Here is a 21,700-nt window from a genome sequence, read left to right as displayed (position 1 = left end):
TAGAATTAATTAAATTAGGTTTTAGAAGTATTTTCAATTATTCACTTACAAAACATCAACTTTCTTTTCTCCAAACAATTTCTTCTTCGAAATACATTTTATTACTTAACCTTTAACTATTACAGTAATTTTTTCAATATCTCAATCAAATCACGTCTAAACGCCCGCTAAGTTTTTAATGTAGAAATCCTTTTTGGTCCAACTTCTTCTTCTTATTATTAAATAAATAATTTACTTTTGCAGCATGGCTAAAAAAAGTAATTAGCGCATAAAAATATCCTCTACCAAAACAAAACAAGAAATACAAATATCCCACTCAAATGTGCCAAATCAATGCAGGTACTAGGTAGGATGCTGACAAATTAAGAGGGTAGTTATGTCACTTCTTCACACTTAGCCCTTTGCTCCCCATGGCTTAATTAGGAAATACCCTCCTCTTTTCCTCTTTCAACAAACTCCACCATCAGAAATAAAGACTTCTTTTTCTTGATTCAAAATTCCAAGAACCCAAAAAAGTTCAAATACAAGAAACCCAAAAAAATAAAAACCAAAGGGAAAGTACTCTTTAGGGAGAAAAAAAAAAAAACAGAGAGCTTTACATCATGAGAAGTAGCAACCATTTAATAGGTCTAGTGAATTTCTTCACATTTCTTGCATCAATACCAATCTTGGGTGGTGGAATATGGCTAAGTAGCAGAGCAAACAACACAGACTGCTTGAAATTCCTTCAATGGCCCTTAATAGTTATTGGGGTTTCAATTATGGTTGTTTCTTTAGCTGGTTTTGCTGGTGCTTGTTATAGGAACACTTTCCTTATGTACCTTTACCTTTGGGCTATGTTCTTTATCATTGCTGCTTTAATAGGCTTCGTTATCTTTGCTTATGCTGTCACTGATAAAGGGTCGGGTCGACCCGTTATGAACCGGGTCTACTTGGAGTACCACTTGCAAGATTACTCTGGGTGGCTCGCAGAAAGGGTAACAAGTCAGAGTTATTGGTCAAAAATCAGTTCTTGTATTAGGGATTCTCATGTTTGTGGTAAGATGAGAAGGACTTATAATAATGGAATTCCAGAGACTGTTCAGATGTTTAATGCTAGAAAGCTTAGTCCTCTTGAGGTAAGTGTCAAAAAGGCCTTCTATTTTGTGGTTATTTTCCCCCTGTTTTATGGGTATATGATTGATTCTAACATGAATAATGTTTTGTTTTGCTCCTAATGATGGTCTTTTTGTCAAAAGAATGCAGTTTTTTTCTTTTGAAAATAATTTCTTTCACCAAACTATATACTATGAAACATGATTACCCTGTAGAAAAGTGATTCCATATTTATGCTGATGGAAACAACTAGTTCTTACTGAAATAGTTGAGTTGCCCACAAGTTAATCTAGGCACTATGGTTCAAAAAACAAGCATAACTAGTAAACTACATAGGATTGCAGGGACATTTTTTTATAATTATGGTGTTCGTGTTAACTTGCGCGCATCTCGATTAATTTCCGAGCACGTCTTTTCACCAAAGCACAGGAAATCATAAAACTATGCATGTAAGATTTCGTATGATTTAAAAGAAATCACGTAGTGTCTTTATCTCCATCTGAGCCTAAGATTCCATACTTCTCAATCCACTTCATTAACCACGAAGGCATAGGATTGCATGTACATCTGTTTTTAGGGAATTGACATTGATGCCCCAACTAATCGATTATGTTAACATTTTCCATGTGTAGATTACAGGTAAGTGACTTGTGAGTTGCCAACAGATACCTCTTGTCAATTTCCAACCTACCAACAAGGAAATAAAGCCAAAAGAGAAAGAAAATAGAGAGAAACAGAGAAAAGCAACCTACTTTAATTGATAAGAGTTTAGTACTGTATGATTTTTCTACTGATAAACCGTGACCACATGAATAATCATGTGTATAAAATATTGAAATAATTAGCTTGCTCAGTGACAAACAAATAGTGGGACCATTAGAATTAACATTCTCTGGGGGTTTTATTTTCCTGTTGGCTTTTCAATGAGATTAGGGTTAGCCACTTTTTTATTCTTTATTTATACAGTGACGAGACATTTTACCAACTTTTCTATTGTTGTCTAATGAATGTTTCCACAATTTTAAAAGTAGATATTTTTTGCTGAAATAAAGTGGTGCTTTTAACCTGTGGCAAAATGCATGTTTTATGAATTCGGAATTTGGATGTTAGCTACTTTGGACTCATCCTCATTTTATTCATTTTGCTTTACTTCTGTTGGTGGAATATCCTCTTTTCAAGTGGTCCAAGGTAAAATAAAAACAAAAGACAAACTTTTCTTGTTTATATGTCACTTATAAGGGCTCGTTTGGTTGGAAACAACTTATCTCCGGATAACTAATCCCTAATAAGTTATCAATTAGATTATTCCACTTCAAGGTGGGATAAAAAGCTATAATCCCGGATAACTAATCCCTAATTAGTTATTCAGCTTTTTTTCCAACCAAACGTGGAATAAGCAAGACTAATTTTTATCCCAGGACTATTTTTGCTTATCCATCATACCAAACGAGCCCTAAGAGTTGTACAACTAAATATTTTCCTGATGTAACATAGATTAGCATGTCAAAAAGAGAAATTGTATATGTCGGCAATCTTAATTTGCAAGTGGTACAATTTGTTTGGTGTAAATATCGGGTCGGATGAGTTTTTACTGTTGCCTTAAAGGGACATTGGTTTTGAAAGCACTCATTGCTTCAATCACTGCCTAATGTTAAATGGTCTTAAAGCATCCATCATTACTAAAAAAGAAAATAGTGTTTACAAGGTTGATGTTGATGTGAATGACTATAGTATCTGGTTAGAAAAGATGGAAGCCTAACTTTTCCAGCAAGCTCCAATAATTAGGGGCCCCACTTATTGATATCACATATATGCAGTTAGTAGAGCAAGAGAGGCTATGTGTGCTAGATATGTAAAGCATCTAACACTTTAAATCTGTCTCTGTGAACTTCGCAAAATGTAACCAGTCCTAAACCTGGGTAAAGGAGGAGAGTAGTAGTAGCGGTAGAGTTGACAACGGCGATAAAAATAGTCTATCTTGATGAATCATTTGATCTAAATTGAACGGGATGAATGCATGAGACCATATATCCGACCACAACTACAAAATAAAGTTACTAAAAGACTGATCTTTCTGACAAAAATCATGATTTTTTATGCAGTCTGGTTGCTGCAAACCCCCTACAGAATGTGGCTACACTTACCTGAACGAGACAGTGTGGAACACAGGAACAGGGATTGTAGGAAGTGACCCTGATTGTGCTAGATGGAGCAGTTATCAAGGGCAGCTCTGCTATAGCTGCAACTCTTGCAAAGCTGGTGTTCTGGCTAGTCTGAAAAAGAGTTGGAGGAAAGTGTCTGTCATCAACATTGTCATATTGGTCATTCTTGTGATTATGTATATGGTTGCAATAGCAGCCTTTAGGCACAACAAAAAGAACGATAACGATGAGCCTTATGGAGAAACCAGGATGGAGAAATCTCGACCTAGCAGGTTACACTTTTAAGAGCTTCCCCATGATAAGACAGTAAAGCTTGAAATGTCATTTCTATCTTATTAGAACAATATGCCCCCTCCCCCCAAAGAAAATTGACTATAAATCTTGTATGAGTTGTTCTGTTTATTTTTTAATTAATTGTCCAAATCTTTTTATGCCTGGGTTCTCTTAGAACTGGTTTTGAGACAGGTTAGTTCTTTCCCAATGAAGCAACTTGCTATAAGTGGTAAACGTTCATAGAAGCTTGACTTTCACCAAAAAGAGCATATAAGAAGGCATTGTATGCCATTTCTGATGGGCATAAATTCAGCCCAAAATGCCTACAAGAGATAGGGAATTAAACGCTGCTTACAGAGTATTAATAGTTATACACAGTACTAATTGTAGTACTTTTAAGTCACAATACAATTGCTAAGCTAGTACAAGATAAAGTAGGAATTAATCTTGAACCAGTCAATCTACCTTACACTTGGGTTGGGTTTAACTTTTTCTCACGGCCTTGCTCTGGACTCCATCTTGTGATTGTTCTCTCTTCAACAACATAATTATCTAAGCACGATGGAGAAGTTGCACAACTCTGTTGTTGCTCAATATCAAGAATTAATAATGTCTTCGCCACACTACCACAAAGACGAAGAGTGCAGTGGAAGTCAGACCAAACCCTCAAGCGACCATTTGCATTACCATCTTGTGCTGATAAAACGAGCACAGCATATTCAGAATGTACCAAAGCAGGATGATGACGATACGCAACAAAGTCTACTCCATACTGAGAGCCTGATCTAACCACCCAGTTTTTACTTCTAAGGTGAGAAAAAGCTTTGAACAAGATAGGAAATTTTTCTTTCCTGGATGTCATATGCTTCCATAACTCATAGCTGTTCAGTTCTATGTCATTGTGGTCAACAATCTTAATGCATTTTAGAGAATATTGAAGGTAAAAAGCTTCTTCCACGGAAAGCTGAAACCATTGCTCATTCTTTTCTGATGTTACCTTAGGCCTACCAAAACATGCACGATTGAGGACGTCAGTTAGTTCTGCATCTGCTTTAAGAAGCACACTCATACCAGATAGCAATCCTCGAGAATTTGAGCTGATCAGAGAAGATTGGAGCTGGCTGACTATCTCTGAAATGGGATCTGCAAGAGCTTTAACTTCTGCCCCTTTTCCTTTCCACCTCGGCCCCATTATTCACGTTCACAACAAAAAAGGAGATCTAAGTTCACGATATCCCGATTTATACCTGTTTGGGTACCGGAAAAAATGTAATGAACCAGTTACATGGCTATACAACACATGATCATTAGAAAAATCGACACCAGTTATAAAATTTCAAAATTTATAAAGTAAATTGCATTTTGCAACAGTTGACATTATGCCTATGAAGTCTTCCCTAACTTTGCTAAATTTAAAGGATTAAGAGCAAGAAAAATCTTACAGTATTATAGAATTCATGAAATGTTGTGTCTTATCATGTCCAACATACTTAAATATATGAAATGGTTGTTCCAAGGTCATGCTGTTAATACACTTTGTCATACAAGTATTGGCAGCAGTGAAATAGTAAAACAACTGAAACGACCCAAATAAAGAATTAATCAAGCAGAGATTCCCCTCTGAAAGAAAGCAATCATATTGCACATTCAATTCAGAAAAAGTAGCAGCTAAAGAACTCAGCCCTCCATAAGCGCAGATGGAGATCTTCAAGGAATATATTAAAAATCAATTAAATGGGGGCTACCAAGAGGGAGATCACAGCAAAGAAACTACTGAAAGTTTTATGGCTACAATCACTTGCACCCAATTTTGAAGGGCTTAACGTCTGTTCATTTATGTTAAGTATGAAAATAATCCATGAGCGTGAGAGTACACTGTTGAGATCTAAGTGTAGGAGGATAAAACACACAGTTGCAGCACTGAGCTGAACCACCCAAAAATCAAAATAAGGTTCAGACTTACTAACATCCATCCTCATGTAGCTAAATAGCACAAATATAGCCATGTAAAAATTAATGGTTAAATAACAGTTGATGAAGACTATGACCATTATATGAAGAAAAAAAAAATCTTTAATAGAATCGCTTGTCCTTTGCGTATTACCTGATGATTTCACGGTTTATTTTTCCAGCTAAGTCCTTCAAATTTTCAAATAATACAACAAGAATCTGGACATTTTCAAACTACTGTATAATTTTTTTATGTAACCATTTGGAACCATTATCAAAACATGTTCATCAACGGCCCACTGAATCCAGTGTCAAACAAACAAAAAACATTTTCTTCTTCATTCCCCATTCCTGCAACATGCACTTCCTCAAATTTCAACTTGCAGAATACTTCCAACTCTCAAATACTGAGCAATACTTCAACTATATAATAGCGACACATATCGTGCACTATGAAGATCCTTTGACAATTCGGCGAATCTTAGTTCATAATCCGGCAATAGTGATTCTTTAAGATATAACAGACAAGCTGAGTGATTTTATTGATACAAAATAAAACAAAAGTGACCATGCTGCATAATTTCCTTAACTTGAGTGAGCATTTGAGAAATCTACTCGATCCTTTGCCATTCGTGTTTGAATTTACCATTTGCACTAGTAAAAGGCTTTACCTTTTGTTACAGAGCCCTTTGGGTAAAAAACAAGTACGGTAAAAGAATTCAAAGATTACCCATATATAAAACTTAGAGATGGAAGAGTGAATCTCGAAATAGTAAAGGCAACATCACTCAACTGAGCAAAAACTCAAACACCTTGTAGGCAGGCCCATACATTCTACAACTCAATAGAGGAACATAAATCAATCACAAATTTGAGGATATTGACAAGTAAAATTACCTCCATATGGCAGCATCAAACGCAAGCCTTCAAATAGAGTTAGCTTCCAATCTTTCTTGGATTTCCAGAACTAACTCGAATACACTGCATACTCAAAACGAAAGGGAAAATCAATATAATTTGAAGTTGATTTGGACTGTATGTTTGAATCTGACTAAATTTAACTTGCCTCCCTCAACTTTTTCAGTTCGATTCTTGAGTGAATGGAACAAGCCTGGTTGAACTCAAAGTTGAAAAGAAGGGAAAAGGTCATATTTACCCCTTCACTATTGAATAAAAGTTTAATATTGCCCTTGGTTTTACTATCCTTCTCATATATCCTCAATATTACACTATTGATCCACATATACCCTAGGCTCGTTTGGTAGGATGGATAGGAGATAAATAATCTCGGGATTAAATTTGAGATGAATTATCCCACGTTTGATTGGGATACAATTGCGGTATAATTAATTCCGTAATTGTAGTGATATTTTATCTCTGTGGGAGGATGAGATAACAAATCCCGACATAAGTAATCCTCGAATAACTTGTTTCCCCACCAAACAACCCCTTATTTTATCCCGAAATATTCCAGATTATTTTATTCTAAGTTTAGTAATGGGTATTATTTAGTGCTAGGATTATTTTATCCCACCATTTTAAAGCCCGTTTGGATTGGCTTGTAAGTTGAACAAACCAGCTTATAAGCCATTTTTAATTTATTTGGGTGTTTGGTAAAATAGAAAACAACTTAAATTAAGTTAAAAAGTGCTTAAAATAAGTCAAAATCAAGAAGTTGCTCAACCCCAACTTATTTTTTTTGGCTTAAAAGCCATTTTGGTTTGACCGATAACTTTACCTTTTTATCCCTTATATTTTTTATTAATTCCAATGCTACCCTTACTTTTAAAAACATTTAAGCGTTTTTATCCAAACACGTGAAGTAACTGCTTATTTATAAAATAACTTTCAGCACTTAAAAAGTACTTTAAATACTTATGCTTAAAATCCACTTTTTTTCAGCTAATCCAAACGAGCTCTTAGTATAAATGGTGAGATAAGTTATCCCATATAGAAAGTGGGATAAAATAATGGAAAATTTACGGTTCATAACTACCTCTTAGACTTATTTATTAGTAATAGCTACCTTTTTTTAAAATTATTTTTGGTAACTTAATTATTTATCAAATTACCATCTATAAATTGTTTTTGTAACTGCAGTGTATTTCTCTAAAAATAAGGTATCTCTCTCCCACTTACCCACAATCTTTTTTTTTTTTCAAATATTTTTCTCTCACCTATCAAATCTATTTTCTCCTTCACCCCTCTTTCTCTCTCCGTTTCATCTCTCTAATCTTTTAAATTGATTTTCTCTCACCACGTCAAATTTATTTGCTCCTCACCCTCTTTCTCTCTCTGTTCCATCACCTACCCTAGATCTCATTTTCTCTTACAAACCAGAAGAATCCTACAGTAGTAGCAGCAACTATGATCGAAAATCCTACATTAGTAGCAGCAGCCATGGTCGAAAATCTCATTTTCTCTTACAAATCAAAAGAATCCTCCAATTGAAAGTCTTTGTTTATTACCTCTGAAAATCAACAACACTTTCTACTACTTGATTGTTCATGAGCAACGCTCTCTTGGCATCTCGTTCTTTGTAACCCATACCCAAAAGTAAGGACAAAGCTTCATCTGGAATTTGAAGCTGCAAAAACTTGGCTTGAGCAGATGTCAAGGACTTTCTAGATTGGATCTGACTGCTATGATATGCCACCACTCCTTCTTGTAGCTCCAGCCTCAAATGTAAGGCAATCTCCGAATAACGTCCTTTTGGTAGCAATCTGAGACGACTCGCTTCTTTCCCATGAAAACACCATTGATGAGAGTTGTAGAGCTTCATGCCCAACAAGTGTTTGATAAAATGTTTCAAAGATAATTCAGTATATTTCAGTGTATTTCTGTGTATCAACAAATAGTATATCTAATTTTCAGTATATTTCAGTGTATTTTAGTATATTATTTTGCTGTATTTCAATGTATTTATCTTTTTTTGTGCTGTAAATATAGTGAATGTTCCAAATATAGAGCCTATTTTTACTACACTTTGTTTTCACGACTTTTGTAGTTTGTCGTATTTCAATGTATTTCGCATTTTGTATTTCTAATTTATGAAACAAATGATATATTTCATTGTATTCCATTGTATATACGCATACTACAACTTTATATTTCTTAAACAATCAACCATATTTCATTGTATTTTAGTGTATATTTTTCTGTATTTGGAAGTTTTTTAATCTTTAGTGGTTTTTGAATTCAAAAAGTTTTGATTGTGATAAAAGTTGAGAGAGATTCGTAAGCTTTTATGGAAGAACAACCATTATGCGTGATTTGTGGGAATTTTTAAATTGAATCCCATAATTTTTTTTAAAAAAAATTGTTCCATAAATAGGGCATGATTTTACTCTTCAGTGATTTGTGTGAAATATAGTTGATTTAATTTGACTTACTATTTAATAAGGAAAAGAATATTATGTTCCAAAAATATAGCCTATATTTTCTCTCAGAATTTTTTAAAAAAAATATGTTCCAAAAATTGAACCTAAATTTACTCTAACGTGTTTTGTATTTCTCTGTATTTCAAAAATGCGAGATACAACTGAAATACAGCCAAAATCAGCTACGAATTGTAAATCTTCAACTTATAACTAGTTAGAAATTATTAAAAGGTAGCTATTTGTGTAAGTTTTTCAATAATAATCTCACAGGCCATACGTTATTCAGACTATCTGATCCCACCAACCAAATCATTTTTTTGCACGGATTGCCCTTCGTTTGGGGTGGTCTTTAAATTTTGCCACTCAAATTTGTGGTCTTTAAATTTTGCCCTTCATATTTGTGGTCTTTAAATTTTGCCCTTTGCTTGGAAAGATGAGCGAATACATGAAATTCGGGTTCGAACCCCGCTCAAGCATAAAATAAAAAAATAATTTCGCAAGGCAAATTAGGGGAGTGTATGCGGATCCAAAGATACAATCTTTAAGAAAAAGTTAAAGTTATGCCGGATCCGCATAACTAAAAGTCCGCCCTCACAGAAAGTACGCTTTTCCGTTTTTTTTTAGTTAAACATAACTAAAAGTCTCGCATTGAGGGGTATATAAAATTTAAACTTTGCCTTATAAGACAAACTTTTTTTTTTGGTTGAAAGTCTATTTTATTCCATCCAAAAAACTTGTACAACACAAAGTTGAAGCTGACCTTCAACTGTACATGGTAAAATTCCTACTCACTAACTTGTATAAGTCAAACTAGGAGCAACTATTACATTAAAAAAACAACATCCGGTTTTAATCAACTACACTTAGGATAGCAATTCATAAGAAAGAAGAGCTCTTGCCATTTGAAATTGTTCTATGTGAATATGTTGTGCAATCTCTGCCGCAGTCTATCGAAGAAACCGAGTATTTTGAAATCCGAGTAGGTTCCTTTCTCTCAAACCAATGCCACTAGCATACCAAAAATGCAAAAGAAGTAATGGAGTGAAGGCTTTGATTTGTGTCTAGCAATGTGTGAGATCCATGTGATTTCATCTTGCCAGCCCCCTATTCTTCTAGTGTACCCCAGCCATACCAACAATCTGTACCACAATCCTTTTGTGATGGAGCATTCAAAATAAAGATGGGAAAATATTTCTTGGGTCTGCCCACAGAAGATGGGAAAATATTTCTGAAGTCTATCAACAGTTGCTAATCTACCTTGTATTGCACGAAAAGTGTGAATTTGTATCCGGGATGGACATTTGGTTGTAGCATAATACTTTTCCATGTAACTTTGGTATATATGCTTGAAAAATACATATATATGCTTCAAGGCAAAGTTTGCCCATAAGGCATAAAGAAGGCCCCCCCATCGGCATAAGTTTGGTAAATCCTTAACAAATTTATGCCGATGGGGGCATACTTTTAATGGGCAAACTTTTTATGAAGGAATTATCAAAGTTATGCCGGAACCGGCATACTTATGTCAAGTCTGCCCATAAGGCATAAGTATGCCGGGTCCGGCATAACTTTGCTAATTCCTTCACAACTGTATGCCGATGGGGGCATAGCGAAATTTAAACTTTGCCTTGCGAATTTTTTTTTAAAATTTTGACCAAAGGGGGTTCGAACTCGAAACCTATGGGATTTAGCGAAGGGCAAAATTTAAAGATTTCAAATATGAAGGGCAAAATTTAAAGACCACCCCAAAAGAAGGGCAATTCTGCGAATTGCCCCAACCAAATCACCCTGTAAAGTTATAAAAGTGACTCAAATATATCAATCCTCTATTAACCCATATATTTTAGCCAAAATGACATATCCACTCATCAATCAACACTTCTTCTGCCACTATCCAAATTACCAACACCTTAACCATATAACCATCATCATTATAATAAGGTAAGACGATGATTTGCTTGTTCTTCTTTATCAAATTTTATAATTTCTTATAGATATAAAATTAACTAATTAATATACCCGCGCTTCGCGCGGTCATAAGTAAATATGAATGAATTAATTGACTATTTTATAAATTAGTCCATATAGAGATTGAAGAAATTTGACAACTAGTAAAATAATTTCCATCTATAAAAGCATGTTTAAATTCGAGATAATAGTCAAAATACCCCCAACGTTTGACCAAAATGCCAACTACACACCTAACCTTTGCGTTGGACCTATTACCCCCCTGAAATTTTTTTTTCAGTATTAAAATGCCCCTTTTTTGCTGATGTGGACAAGAGCGTGAATACACCGCTCGGTGGCGCGTTATAGCCTTTAAAAAAGAGCATGTGACGTGTTTTGGAGCGCCAACTGGAACGTATGCCATGTAGATTAATTTGAACTCCTCCATTTTTACACCCAAACGGCTACTTCATCTTCTTCACCCATTTAATACCCATCTCCATTTTTTTGTCAAAAAAGCAAAATGTTCCATAACTTCAACCACTCCAATCGTTATACCTCTAAAATCAACACCTTAATCGCTCCAATCGTTGGAAAGAGGTTCGTTAGCTAGGTTTATTTCTCATTTATTTCTCTTTAAATTTTCGTTCATGTGAAATTTATTGTTTTAAATTTCTTGAGTGATTCTTGCTCATATTTAGTCATTTTTCATTTCTTAGGGTTTGTTATGGAAAAAAATTGACCTTGGTCGATTGTGTATGGATGAGAGTGATCCTATGCTTAGAACCGTGGTCCAATGTCAACACGGAATTTGTTGCAAATGCAAACTTCTTGGTCTAAAAACAACCCAAGATAAAATATTATGGTGTATGGTCTTGCTCCCATTTTTTGATTTATTGAAAAATTAAATTTGTAAAATTATGCTCGTTTTGCTATTTTTCGTGCTCAAAAATGCAAGTTTTTTTCCAGGGACAGAATCCAAGATCAAAATTTATCCTCCCAAAATTGGTTAACAAAATTAGAGATTTAGAGAAGGAATTGGTGCAATATCGGAGTTTGAAGATGGAATTGATGAGATCACTACTAACGATAATAATTCGGTTAGTGTTGACATGGGTTTGGTCGAGGTTGATGGACCAAAAAAGACACAAGGAAGACTAAAGGGGGTAGGTTCCATAGGAATTTCATTTTTTGTTTTGTTGTTTGTGTTGTTGTTGTGTTCATAAGTTTTGTATTCCTGGCAATTCAAACAATGGAAAAATCAAATTGCCATAGATAGTGGTAGTGGTGGTAGTGTCTCGCTATGTTATGTTTTGTTTGCCTTTTGTTATGGCAAATTTTCTAACATATACATCTATTTTATCATGTATGAATGAAGAAGTTTGATGTTAAGGTGTTTTGAAGTATTTATCCGAAATTAAAATTAAAAATCAAAATCACATCCACATAACATTAATCATTGTCTTAATCAAAATAGTAGCATACATGGACATGTTAAACATAGACAATTGAATAATAGAGATCTACTAATCAATATTTATGATCTCTATCTCTTTTTTAAATACATGAAATCCTATGCCATCTCCACACTCACATTTACACACCCAAATCTCTAGTGTGTCTCCCTCTTTCAAACCTTTTGAATCTATAAATGCCTTCCACCCTTGGCATAAACGAGCATTTTTCCCAATTGGAACGTCATCTTAACGGTGTCATCTTGATACTTTAACCTGCATGCGTTGTTGTCGTTGGAAAATGTCATGATGTTCATGTGGAAGTATCTTCAATGAACAAAAAAGAAAGTTTACATCGTTGGTTTTCACGTAAATCAAATAATAATAACAAATATAAAAAAACTTACAAAATCATCGGCTTGCACGTAAGAACGGGTTAACTTTTTCACAAAGAAAGCTAGCATCTTCTTTTGGTATGATGTAGATGTTATATGTTGTTGTGTTTGTTGTGCTCTGTCACTGTGCACTAGTTGTTGTGTTTGTTGTGTTATATAGATGGTTTCAACATTTTTTTGCACGGATTGCCGCTTCGTTTGGGGTGGTCTTTAATCTTGCCTAAATTTGGTCTTTAAATTTTGCCCTTCATATTTGTGGTCTTTAAATTTTGCCCTTCATATTTGTGGTCTTTAAATTTTGCAAGGCAGACTAGGGGAGTGTATGCAAAAGATACACTTTAAGAAAAGTTAAAGTTATGCATCCGGATAACTAAAAGAGACATAACTAAAAGTCTGCCGGAGGCGGCATATAAAATTTTAACTTTGCCTTATAAGGCAAACTTTTTTTTTGGTTGAAGTCTATCAACAGTTGCTAATCTACATTGTATTGCCAGCCAAAGTGTGAATTTGTATCTGGGATGGACATTTGGTTCCATGTAACTTCGCTATGCCCCCAAGAAGAAGGAATTAGAAAGTTATGCCGGACCCGGCATACTTATGTCTTATGGGCATTTGATGGGTATGCCGGTTCCCGCATAACTTTGATAATTTCTTCATAAGTTTATGCCGGATCAATAAAATTTTGCCCATTAAAAGTATGCCCCATCGGCATAAACTTGTTAAGGATTTACCAAACTTATGCCGACGGGGGGCATACTTATGCCTTATGGGCAAACTTTGCCCCTTGAAGCATATATATGTATTTTTTCAAGCATATATACCAAAGTTACATGGAAAAGTATTATGCTACAACCAAATGTCCATCCTGATACAAATTCACACTTTGGTAGTAATACAAGGTAGATTAGCAACAGACTTCAACCAAAAAAGTTTCTATAAGGCAAAGTTTAAATTTTATATGCGCTCCCAGTTTAGTTATGTTTAACTAAAAGTCCAAGACTTTGCCTTGAGGGGCAGACTTTTAGTTATGCCGGATCCGGCATAACTTTAACTTTTTCTTAAAGATTGTATGCTGGATCCGGCATACACTCCCCTAGTCCTGCCTTGCAAAATTTAAAGACCACAAATATGAAGGGCAAAATTTAAAGACCACAAATATGAAGGGCAAAATTTAAAGACCACAAATTTGAGTGGCAAAATTTAAAGACCACCCCAAACGAAGGGCAATCCGTGCAAAAAAATGCATTTAATGGTCCTTGACCATGTTGGATTTAGTGCCATTTAACGGTCCTTGACCATGTCGTATTTAGTGCCTTTAATCGTCTTTGTTGACCATATTAAATTCATGCCCGTTCTTGAATTTGTACACGTTTAACAGCTATGTCAAGCTGAAATGGAATTGGAACACGTTAAACAGCTATGTACTGTAGTGTTGTTTTGATTAAACGAACAAGACAAAATACTAAAATGTTGTTTTGATTAAACGAACAAGACAAAGTACTAATATGTTGTTTTGATTAAACGAACAAGACAAAATACTAAAATGTCAATCCATAAATGTGTACATTGAAGAACTATGCAGGGACATTTTCATCATAATTATATTTTCCATGGTCGCTTGGGTGTGAGAGTGCTTTCTTGGCTTGGGTTTGCTGATTTACCTCTACCTTTTGTCATTTTCTCCTGTATCTCTTGTAGTTTCCTGGTTGTGATTGCTTCATTGCCTCTCCATTTCAGCTTACTATTTGCACTTGGCTTGTAGCCAATGTCACCAGTGGTAACTGCTGATCTGGTCACCTTTGCTTTACTAGTTGACACAATCCTGCAGCGACATGCTGTGTCGTTCACGCAAATTATACCAAGGAGTTAGTAATGGAAACAACACATAAAATAACACTTAGTAATGGAAACAACACATAAAAGAACACTTGTGCGTATTAAGGCACTACATTAACTGTTTTGAACCCATTTTCTGCCCGGAAAACACCCATTCCCATTACTCTGGCCTTTTATATAGTGCACTAGTGCCACTTCCTCTTCCTCTTTTAGCAGCTGGGTCTGTGCACTAGTTCTTTGCGGGACGAGAACATGAAGCATGAACCTCCATAATTATTTCCTACTTGGGCGCTTTTCCTAGGTCTTCCTCTTGGCCTCTTTTTCAACAGGTACTAGTTTTGTTGGTGGTTTCTTTGGTCTCCCCATGACCTTGCTTGAAGATGGTGGTTGTGATGTGTTGGCCCTTCCACTGCTAGAGCTTGCTGGTTCTGTCCATGCCGAGTCTTTTTTGGACACCTTCTCTTGTTGTGGCCTCTATTATGGCAGTTGCTACAAGTCATGGCCATTCCAGCTTCTTGGCATCTTCCCGTACTTTGAATTTCACCGCCTCCTTCCTTCTTTTGAGGCTTACCGTGCATGCTTTTTATGTCCGTGGAGCCACACTAGGGCGGGTAGAGACGTGCCACATTTCCATGTTTGTGAAAGAACATGCTCATATGTTCTTATGTAAGTCTGCTTGCTATAGCAATGGTCAATGTAGCCAAGTGGATCATACCTTTTGAATCGAATTGCAGCAAAGCATGTGCACATGGGATGCCTTTTAGCCGCCACACCCTACAACTCGCATCGCCTTTTAGAAATATCCACAGTGTGTTGATATAGTCCTTCCTAATTTCAAAACCAAAGAACTCCATTAAACTCAATGTTACATTGCATTGAAAGTGTAGCATTTTCCTCTAACACCTTCGTACACATTGGAGAGTAGTTACATTTCCAAGTGTTTACAAACTCCTTAATGTTCCAATCCTTGCCATCATTTTCACCCTAATATCCTCAAGCATTGTTATTATAGTTTTGTGCCTACCAGTTAGCCAATAAACAAACAGTCATATTGTTATCTACAAACAGTTTGTCAAAACAGGAGCAACAGCAAGGTAAATATGCATTACTCATACTGACCCATGATCCAAGCATTAAAACACTCGGCCATATTGTTATCTACGGGAATCTACTTTTACATTAGTGTTGAAGTAGACCTTACACCAATAATTTATGTTGTAATACATCAGTTTGTCCATCATTTTCGTTGGACCAAGCAACTTCATCAGCTCAATATTTCTCCTTAGAGACTCAAAGGTGCTTTTGGCAATTCTCCAAAACTGCCGTCTTCTTTGTAGCCCTCTCCGGTCTTTGCTAAAGTTAGCTAAGATGTGCCTAGCACACTTTCCGTGTTCAACATCTTGAATAGCAACAAATAGTCCCCGAAATAGTAGCAGTTAGTATAGATGAAAACACATGACTTTTCATGAAAAAAAAATTGCAACAAATCTCTAGTGTACATACCTGCTGCATATCTGTTATCAATGTTAAATCTGTCCCATCTCCAAGTGCCAAATCTTCCTTCAAAATTCTGATAAACCAAGTCCAAGTGTTCTTGTTTTCATACTCCACCACAGCCCATGCCAGAGGCAACATTTGGTTATTATCATCTCTACACACTGACTACCAACAACCTGCCTCTACAAACCCCTTTCGTAAAACAACCATCTAAACCAATACATTTTCTACAAAGGTCTTTGAAATGCTTTCTTCAAAGCATCAAAACAGATATAAAAGCTGCAAAAACAGAACTATCGGCATTTGGTTCAGCAAGTTTAACTACACAAGTGGAACCGGATTAGTCCTTAACAATTCATCCTCGTAGTCAAGGATTTTCCAAACTCCCGAATATGATCTCCCATGATTTCTTTCGATTTTTTGCTCTTGCTTTCTATGTGGTCTTACCAACATGAAGATTAAACTTTGTCCTAATTAGCTCTTGCAACTGAACAACTTTAATGTTTGGCTGCTCGGTATTCTCTTTCTATAAGTCTCGACAATAAACTTGGCATTACACAAGTAGTTTCAGTTTGGAGGCAAGTATGCTTTGGAATGTAAGTTTTAATTTGGAAATCATCTGTGGTTTTATCAAGCCTAGCATACAATAACCATGGACAACCATCCTTGCACCTCACCCTAACCTTTGTAGGCTCATTCACCCACTTTTCTACTTTAACCCTTTTCCTTCAAAGATATTTTGTTCTCGCTCCTAAACTCATCAACATCTTTAAAGACCATACCCAAATCGCCATACAACTTTCTTGGCTGGGTCATGAATGATTTTGTTCTTATCATTCTTCCTTCTTGTAAACCTTTGTCTTCTTGGCAGATTTACCCCAACAACATTCAATGTCCTCTCATCATCCCAACCCTCATCCTCATCTATTTCAAAGCTATCATCAGAACTATCAATGTAAGGTTCATCACCTCCTAACCTACCCTCAAGACCAACCTTACCTATTCTAGTTTCATCAAATCCTAGATCCACACCGGCACTAACCTCTTGCAGGTTTTGCCCTCTCACTTCTTTTTCTCCTACGAAATTCAATCCTCCTTTCGACCCTCAACTCTCTTACCTCATTTTCATCACTTGTATTCATCCTCACCTTCCCCTTCTATGTCATCTCTGATTGTTCACTATCATCGGTTAGAAATCGAGACCTCATCTAAGGAATCCGGATCCAACTGGACCTACATCTTTAAGATCTTCATGAGCAGAAAGAGGAAGGTCCCGCCCGTATTTTCAAAATCTGTAAAAGAGGAATGGGGTGTTGTTTCTTCGGGAGCAACGAACAGTGTGGATAGGTAGGAGGTGTTTTTCTCCGGAACAGAAAAATTTGAAGTAAAAGAGGAATGGGGTGGTGTGTTTTCGAAGAGTAACGATTGTATAGGAGGTAGGAGGAGGTGTTTTTTCACAAGTTTGAGTAGAAAAGGACAAAGGTGCATTAGGACAATTTAAGGGCTCTCAACAACCCTTTCATTACTACATCTTTCATCGCCCCCTATGTCATCCCCCTTTATTAAAGGGGAACAAGATTCCTCCCTATCCTCGTGACTAACATATTCTAATAAAGCGGGTCAACAAGCGCCATCAACCATGTCTTGACAAAAACCTCCACGTTGTCACCATCATTCAAACCGACAACATATTTAAAATAACCTCATCACTATCAACATCTACCAAATGCCACAAGAGGTGGCTTAATACCGAATGTGCAAGTAGTTGTGTATCCTAATTCTTTAATAAAGTCTCTCAACTCAAAAAGACAACATATCAAATATCGACATTGAATATATCAAACCAACTTCCCCTTTCATATATTGGCTCCCCATTATTTAAGTGTAACACACCTCCATGGTACCATCTTAAGGTTACATACACAAAATCGACCATGTACTACCTAAATACAAAATAAAAAAACAAAGAATACCAAGTAATTCAACTTAATGTCAAACGGAATCAAAAAAATGATAATAATATGCACAAGAATCAAAACCCTATACATCGTTTTTGAAAAAAAAAAATCAAACAATATGCACAATATGATAATAAATGTGCGATTACGATTAGGAACTATGAAAATTTGTTTTTTATAGTCCGGATTTCAAACAATATAATGAAAATCCTAGTATCATTTTTTGAAAGAAAAAAAAAATGTAAGGAAACTAACCTTTGGGATGGCTGCTACGTTTTTGTGAAGAAGAGAATATGTACGTGAGAAAATGAAAACAAAGATTGGGGTTGAAAATGGTGTTTATCGTGAAATTTGGGATGGTCCGTTTTTGTGAAGAAGAGAATTGGGATGGTGTTTAATTTAGGGCTGGTACTCAAAAAAGAAGGCCGAAATTAAATATGTGACACGTGGGCCGAAGCGCGTGTAGACAAGCACTATTTAATAATTGGGGGTTGGCATATTGATCGCCACATCAAAGAAAAAAGGGGCATTTTAATGCGAAAAAAATTTCGGGGGGGGTAATAGGTCCAACGCAAAGGTTAGGTGTGTAGTTGGCGATTTGGTCAAACGTTGGGGGTATTTTGATATTATCCCTTTAAATTCTAAACAAATCAAATCTCTTTCTGAGTAAAACTTGAAAGTATTGTTGCATAGTAATATATAACACTTGATCGATTATAAATTATTAATTATAGGAAATCACAGCAAAATAGACAATTCTACAGTTCTTTCTCACTTATCAAAACTTTTCCAAAAATAACTAACAACAATAGCAATAAAATAAAGGAAAGACCAAATTCCTTAATTTTTTTTTTTGTTAAAATGAAATAGGAGAGGAAACTACTGACTCCTAATCAGAAAATTGAAAAGCATATAAATCAATATTTCAATCACAATCGGAGTACTTTTGATATTATTATAAATACTCAAAATGAACAAAAAAGATTCAAGGATATTTATGTAGTTTAGCCTTGAATAGTTACGTAACCTATGGGCTTCCTCCCTCTCTCCAAAAATCAGAAACTTTACTCCCTCTTGTGCCTACAAATCCACTCTAATTTTCCTCTTAGAATTCGCTGCAAATTTTCGAAAGTTTGTTTTTGGCTATTTCAGTATTCCATCACTGATAGTTTAATTAAATTAAATATATAAAAAAATCCTTCAAAACACACAGGGAGAAAAAAAGGGAATTAAGTATGGAGATGCAAAGAGTCCAAAAAGGAGAAGAAGAAAGTCATAAAATTCATTTTGGTACATGCCTGTGTAATATGTACTTCTCTGAAATCCTTCTTGACTCTCAAATATTATACAAGTCCCTGAATAGAGAGGAAAAAAAAGGTAGTAGGAAACATGAGTTTCTAAGAAGAAAACGTTTTAAAAAAGACTATCACATCTCTGAGTTGTTTGTTTTTTCTTTTGAATTCATTTTTTGCTACTTATTTTCCTTGGTCCTTTTTCCATAACACTCTCGGATGCCCAAGAGGACTGGTTATCTTTCTCTTCTTTATACGATATATCTTGAAATGCAAAAAAAAAAAAAAAAAAAAAAAAGATCTACCTTGACACCGAAGATGCCATTGATTGATATTCATTGCATGGAATGCCACACTCAATTGTCAGCGAGGCCGTATGAACCACCCTATTCAATACCAATATTTGGGGCAAAATGAAAGTCTAATATATTCTACTAACACTTGGCTGAAAGACTCCCAGAATAATAAACAATATTGGCCTTAAAATTGGAATCATTGGTTGGTTCAAAAGGGTTTCCTTGTGTTGTCTATTACGGTTAATAACGGTTATGGAGTAATTAATATGAATTAATTTGTTGATCACAAAGCAATATGACTTCTGGACTTCTCAAAATAAAATGTAAGGAAAATCAAGAGAAAAAAGACAAACCTGTATTACAGTTGCATTCTCTAACTCTGGTTAATGAAAGTGATGACAAATAAAATGTCAAGTTGAGAAAGATAATAGATGAACTTAGGAATGAATACAAACTCAAGACAAAAGTGAGTTTGAGTGGATCTTAGACTTCTCTTCCCGACATGACGCAACACTGTTTCTGAAACTTTTTTATCAGAATTTTACCTTTTTCCCTCTATTTATTTATATTTTAAAGAAGGAAAATAATTTGAAACACCCTTTCAAAAAGGTGTGTCGTTCTAATTTATTAGTAAAAATATCCTGTGAATGTGAATAATAAGATTTATTATATTTCATGAATCAGACGTATAAAAGAATTAAACAACAAAACAAATCTTAGAAAAAGCAAAAATTAAATGAAAATATATAATGTGAAACATGGAGTACAATAGTAAAGAATCAGATGTATAGAAAAATAAACAGTCAACGAAATCTTAGAAAAAGCATTACATACCTATTCATACTATAATGATAGAGCTTTAAACTTACCCTGTAGAGAGGAGTGTCAAAAGAATGTTGTTGGTCTTCTCTCCCACCTTTTATTGAAAGACAAAGAGGATCATGGAGCGGCGCAACATAATTTGCAGCCATTATTTTGTAGCTTTTCCAAACCCGTCTATTAGGGGAGTAACGTTTTAGGAGAAGTAATAAACAAAACTGTATTCATTTCCAAGTGGAGGTGATTGTTGGGATTGTAATGGAGAGTAACGTCTGTTAGTTTAATAGTAATTGATTCATTTCCATAATAGCGTCGTTTCGGTTTCCAATTTTTTAAAATAGCAAAGAGTTACTACGAAAGAGAGAAATTAGGCTGAAAATTCAAAAAAACCAAGAAAAAGATAAATACTAATTCTGAGTTTTTAGAGCGCCACGTCACCGGGCTATGTCTTGTTTTTATATATATAGATATATATAGATTGATTCATTTCCTTAATAGCGACGTTTCGGTTTCCAACTTTTTTAAAATAGCAAAGAGTTACTACTAAAGACAGAAATTAGGCTGAAATCCAAAAAAAGATAAATACTAATTCTGAGTTTTTAGAGCGCCATGTCACCGGGCTATGTCCTGCTTTTATATATATATAGATAGATAGATAGATATAGATAATTAAGTATTTCAACTTGTTCAAAACTTCAAATTTCTACTATAGTCGTCAGTCATCCCTTAAAAAAAAAAAAATAAGGTGGGCCCCATACTAAAAATACCAAACAATATTAAAAAAAAAAAAAGGAAAAAAAGTTAACCCCGCCATCTCTAAACTCATGTAACAAAAAAAAAAAAAGTGGACCCCATATTAAAAAAAATTAAGCAATATCAAAAAAAAAAAGAAAAAAGTAGACCCCATATTAAAAAACAAGCAATGTCAAAAAAAAAAAACGTCGCATCATATTAAAAAATCAAACAATATTCAATGTAATTAAAGATCCCCATTACGTCAATAATGATGGATTCATTGTCAACATGCATATCAACCCATTAGTGGGAGCAAATGAAATTATTTCTTCAAAAGATTAAGTAGCCAAACCATACAATTTCCTTTCTTTTCTTATATTAGCCTGAGATCTAATCTAGATATTTAACTGTTGTATTTGCTATTCCTCCATGTCATTTATTTGTTATGTTTACTAAATAAATATACTTAAAATATTTATATTTTAAAATAAGATAGAATTTAATTACTTTTTCATTTTTATTCTTACTCTAATAAATGTGAAAAGAGATTAATATCATAAAAGAAAAAATAATATTTAATGGAGATCAAATAATTAATAAGGTAAATTAGT

The 21,700-nt window shown here is 34.8% G+C and overlaps 2 protein-coding genes across 2 annotated transcripts; one reads left to right on the top strand and one right to left on the bottom strand.

Annotated features, from left to right (window-relative positions):
• Positions 1-470: 470 nt before the first annotated feature.
• On the top strand, positions 471-3,692 carry LOC132052800 (tetraspanin-3-like). Its single transcript, XM_059444484.1, has 2 exons — positions 471-1,118; positions 3,198-3,692. Exons 1-2 carry the CDS (start codon positions 603-605, stop codon positions 3,540-3,542), a joined length of 861 nt encoding a protein of 286 aa, XP_059300467.1. The 5' UTR covers positions 471-602; the 3' UTR covers positions 3,543-3,692.
• Positions 3,693-3,821: 129 nt separating this feature from the next.
• LOC132052802 (tRNA-splicing endonuclease subunit Sen2-1-like) lies at positions 3,822-5,430 on the bottom strand. The gene has a single exon (XM_059444485.1). It carries the CDS (start codon positions 4,720-4,722, stop codon positions 3,997-3,999), a length of 726 nt encoding a protein of 241 aa, XP_059300468.1. The 5' UTR covers positions 4,723-5,430; the 3' UTR covers positions 3,822-3,996.
• Positions 5,431-21,700: the final 16,270 nt, after the last annotated feature.

This window comes from Lycium ferocissimum, chromosome 4 (genome assembly GCF_029784015.1).
Source record: "Lycium ferocissimum isolate CSIRO_LF1 chromosome 4, AGI_CSIRO_Lferr_CH_V1, whole genome shotgun sequence".
NCBI lineage: Eukaryota > Viridiplantae > Streptophyta > Magnoliopsida > Solanales > Solanaceae > Lycium > Lycium ferocissimum.
The sequence above is the reverse complement of the archived record's forward strand: the minus strand, read 5'-3'. Positions and strand labels throughout refer to the sequence as shown.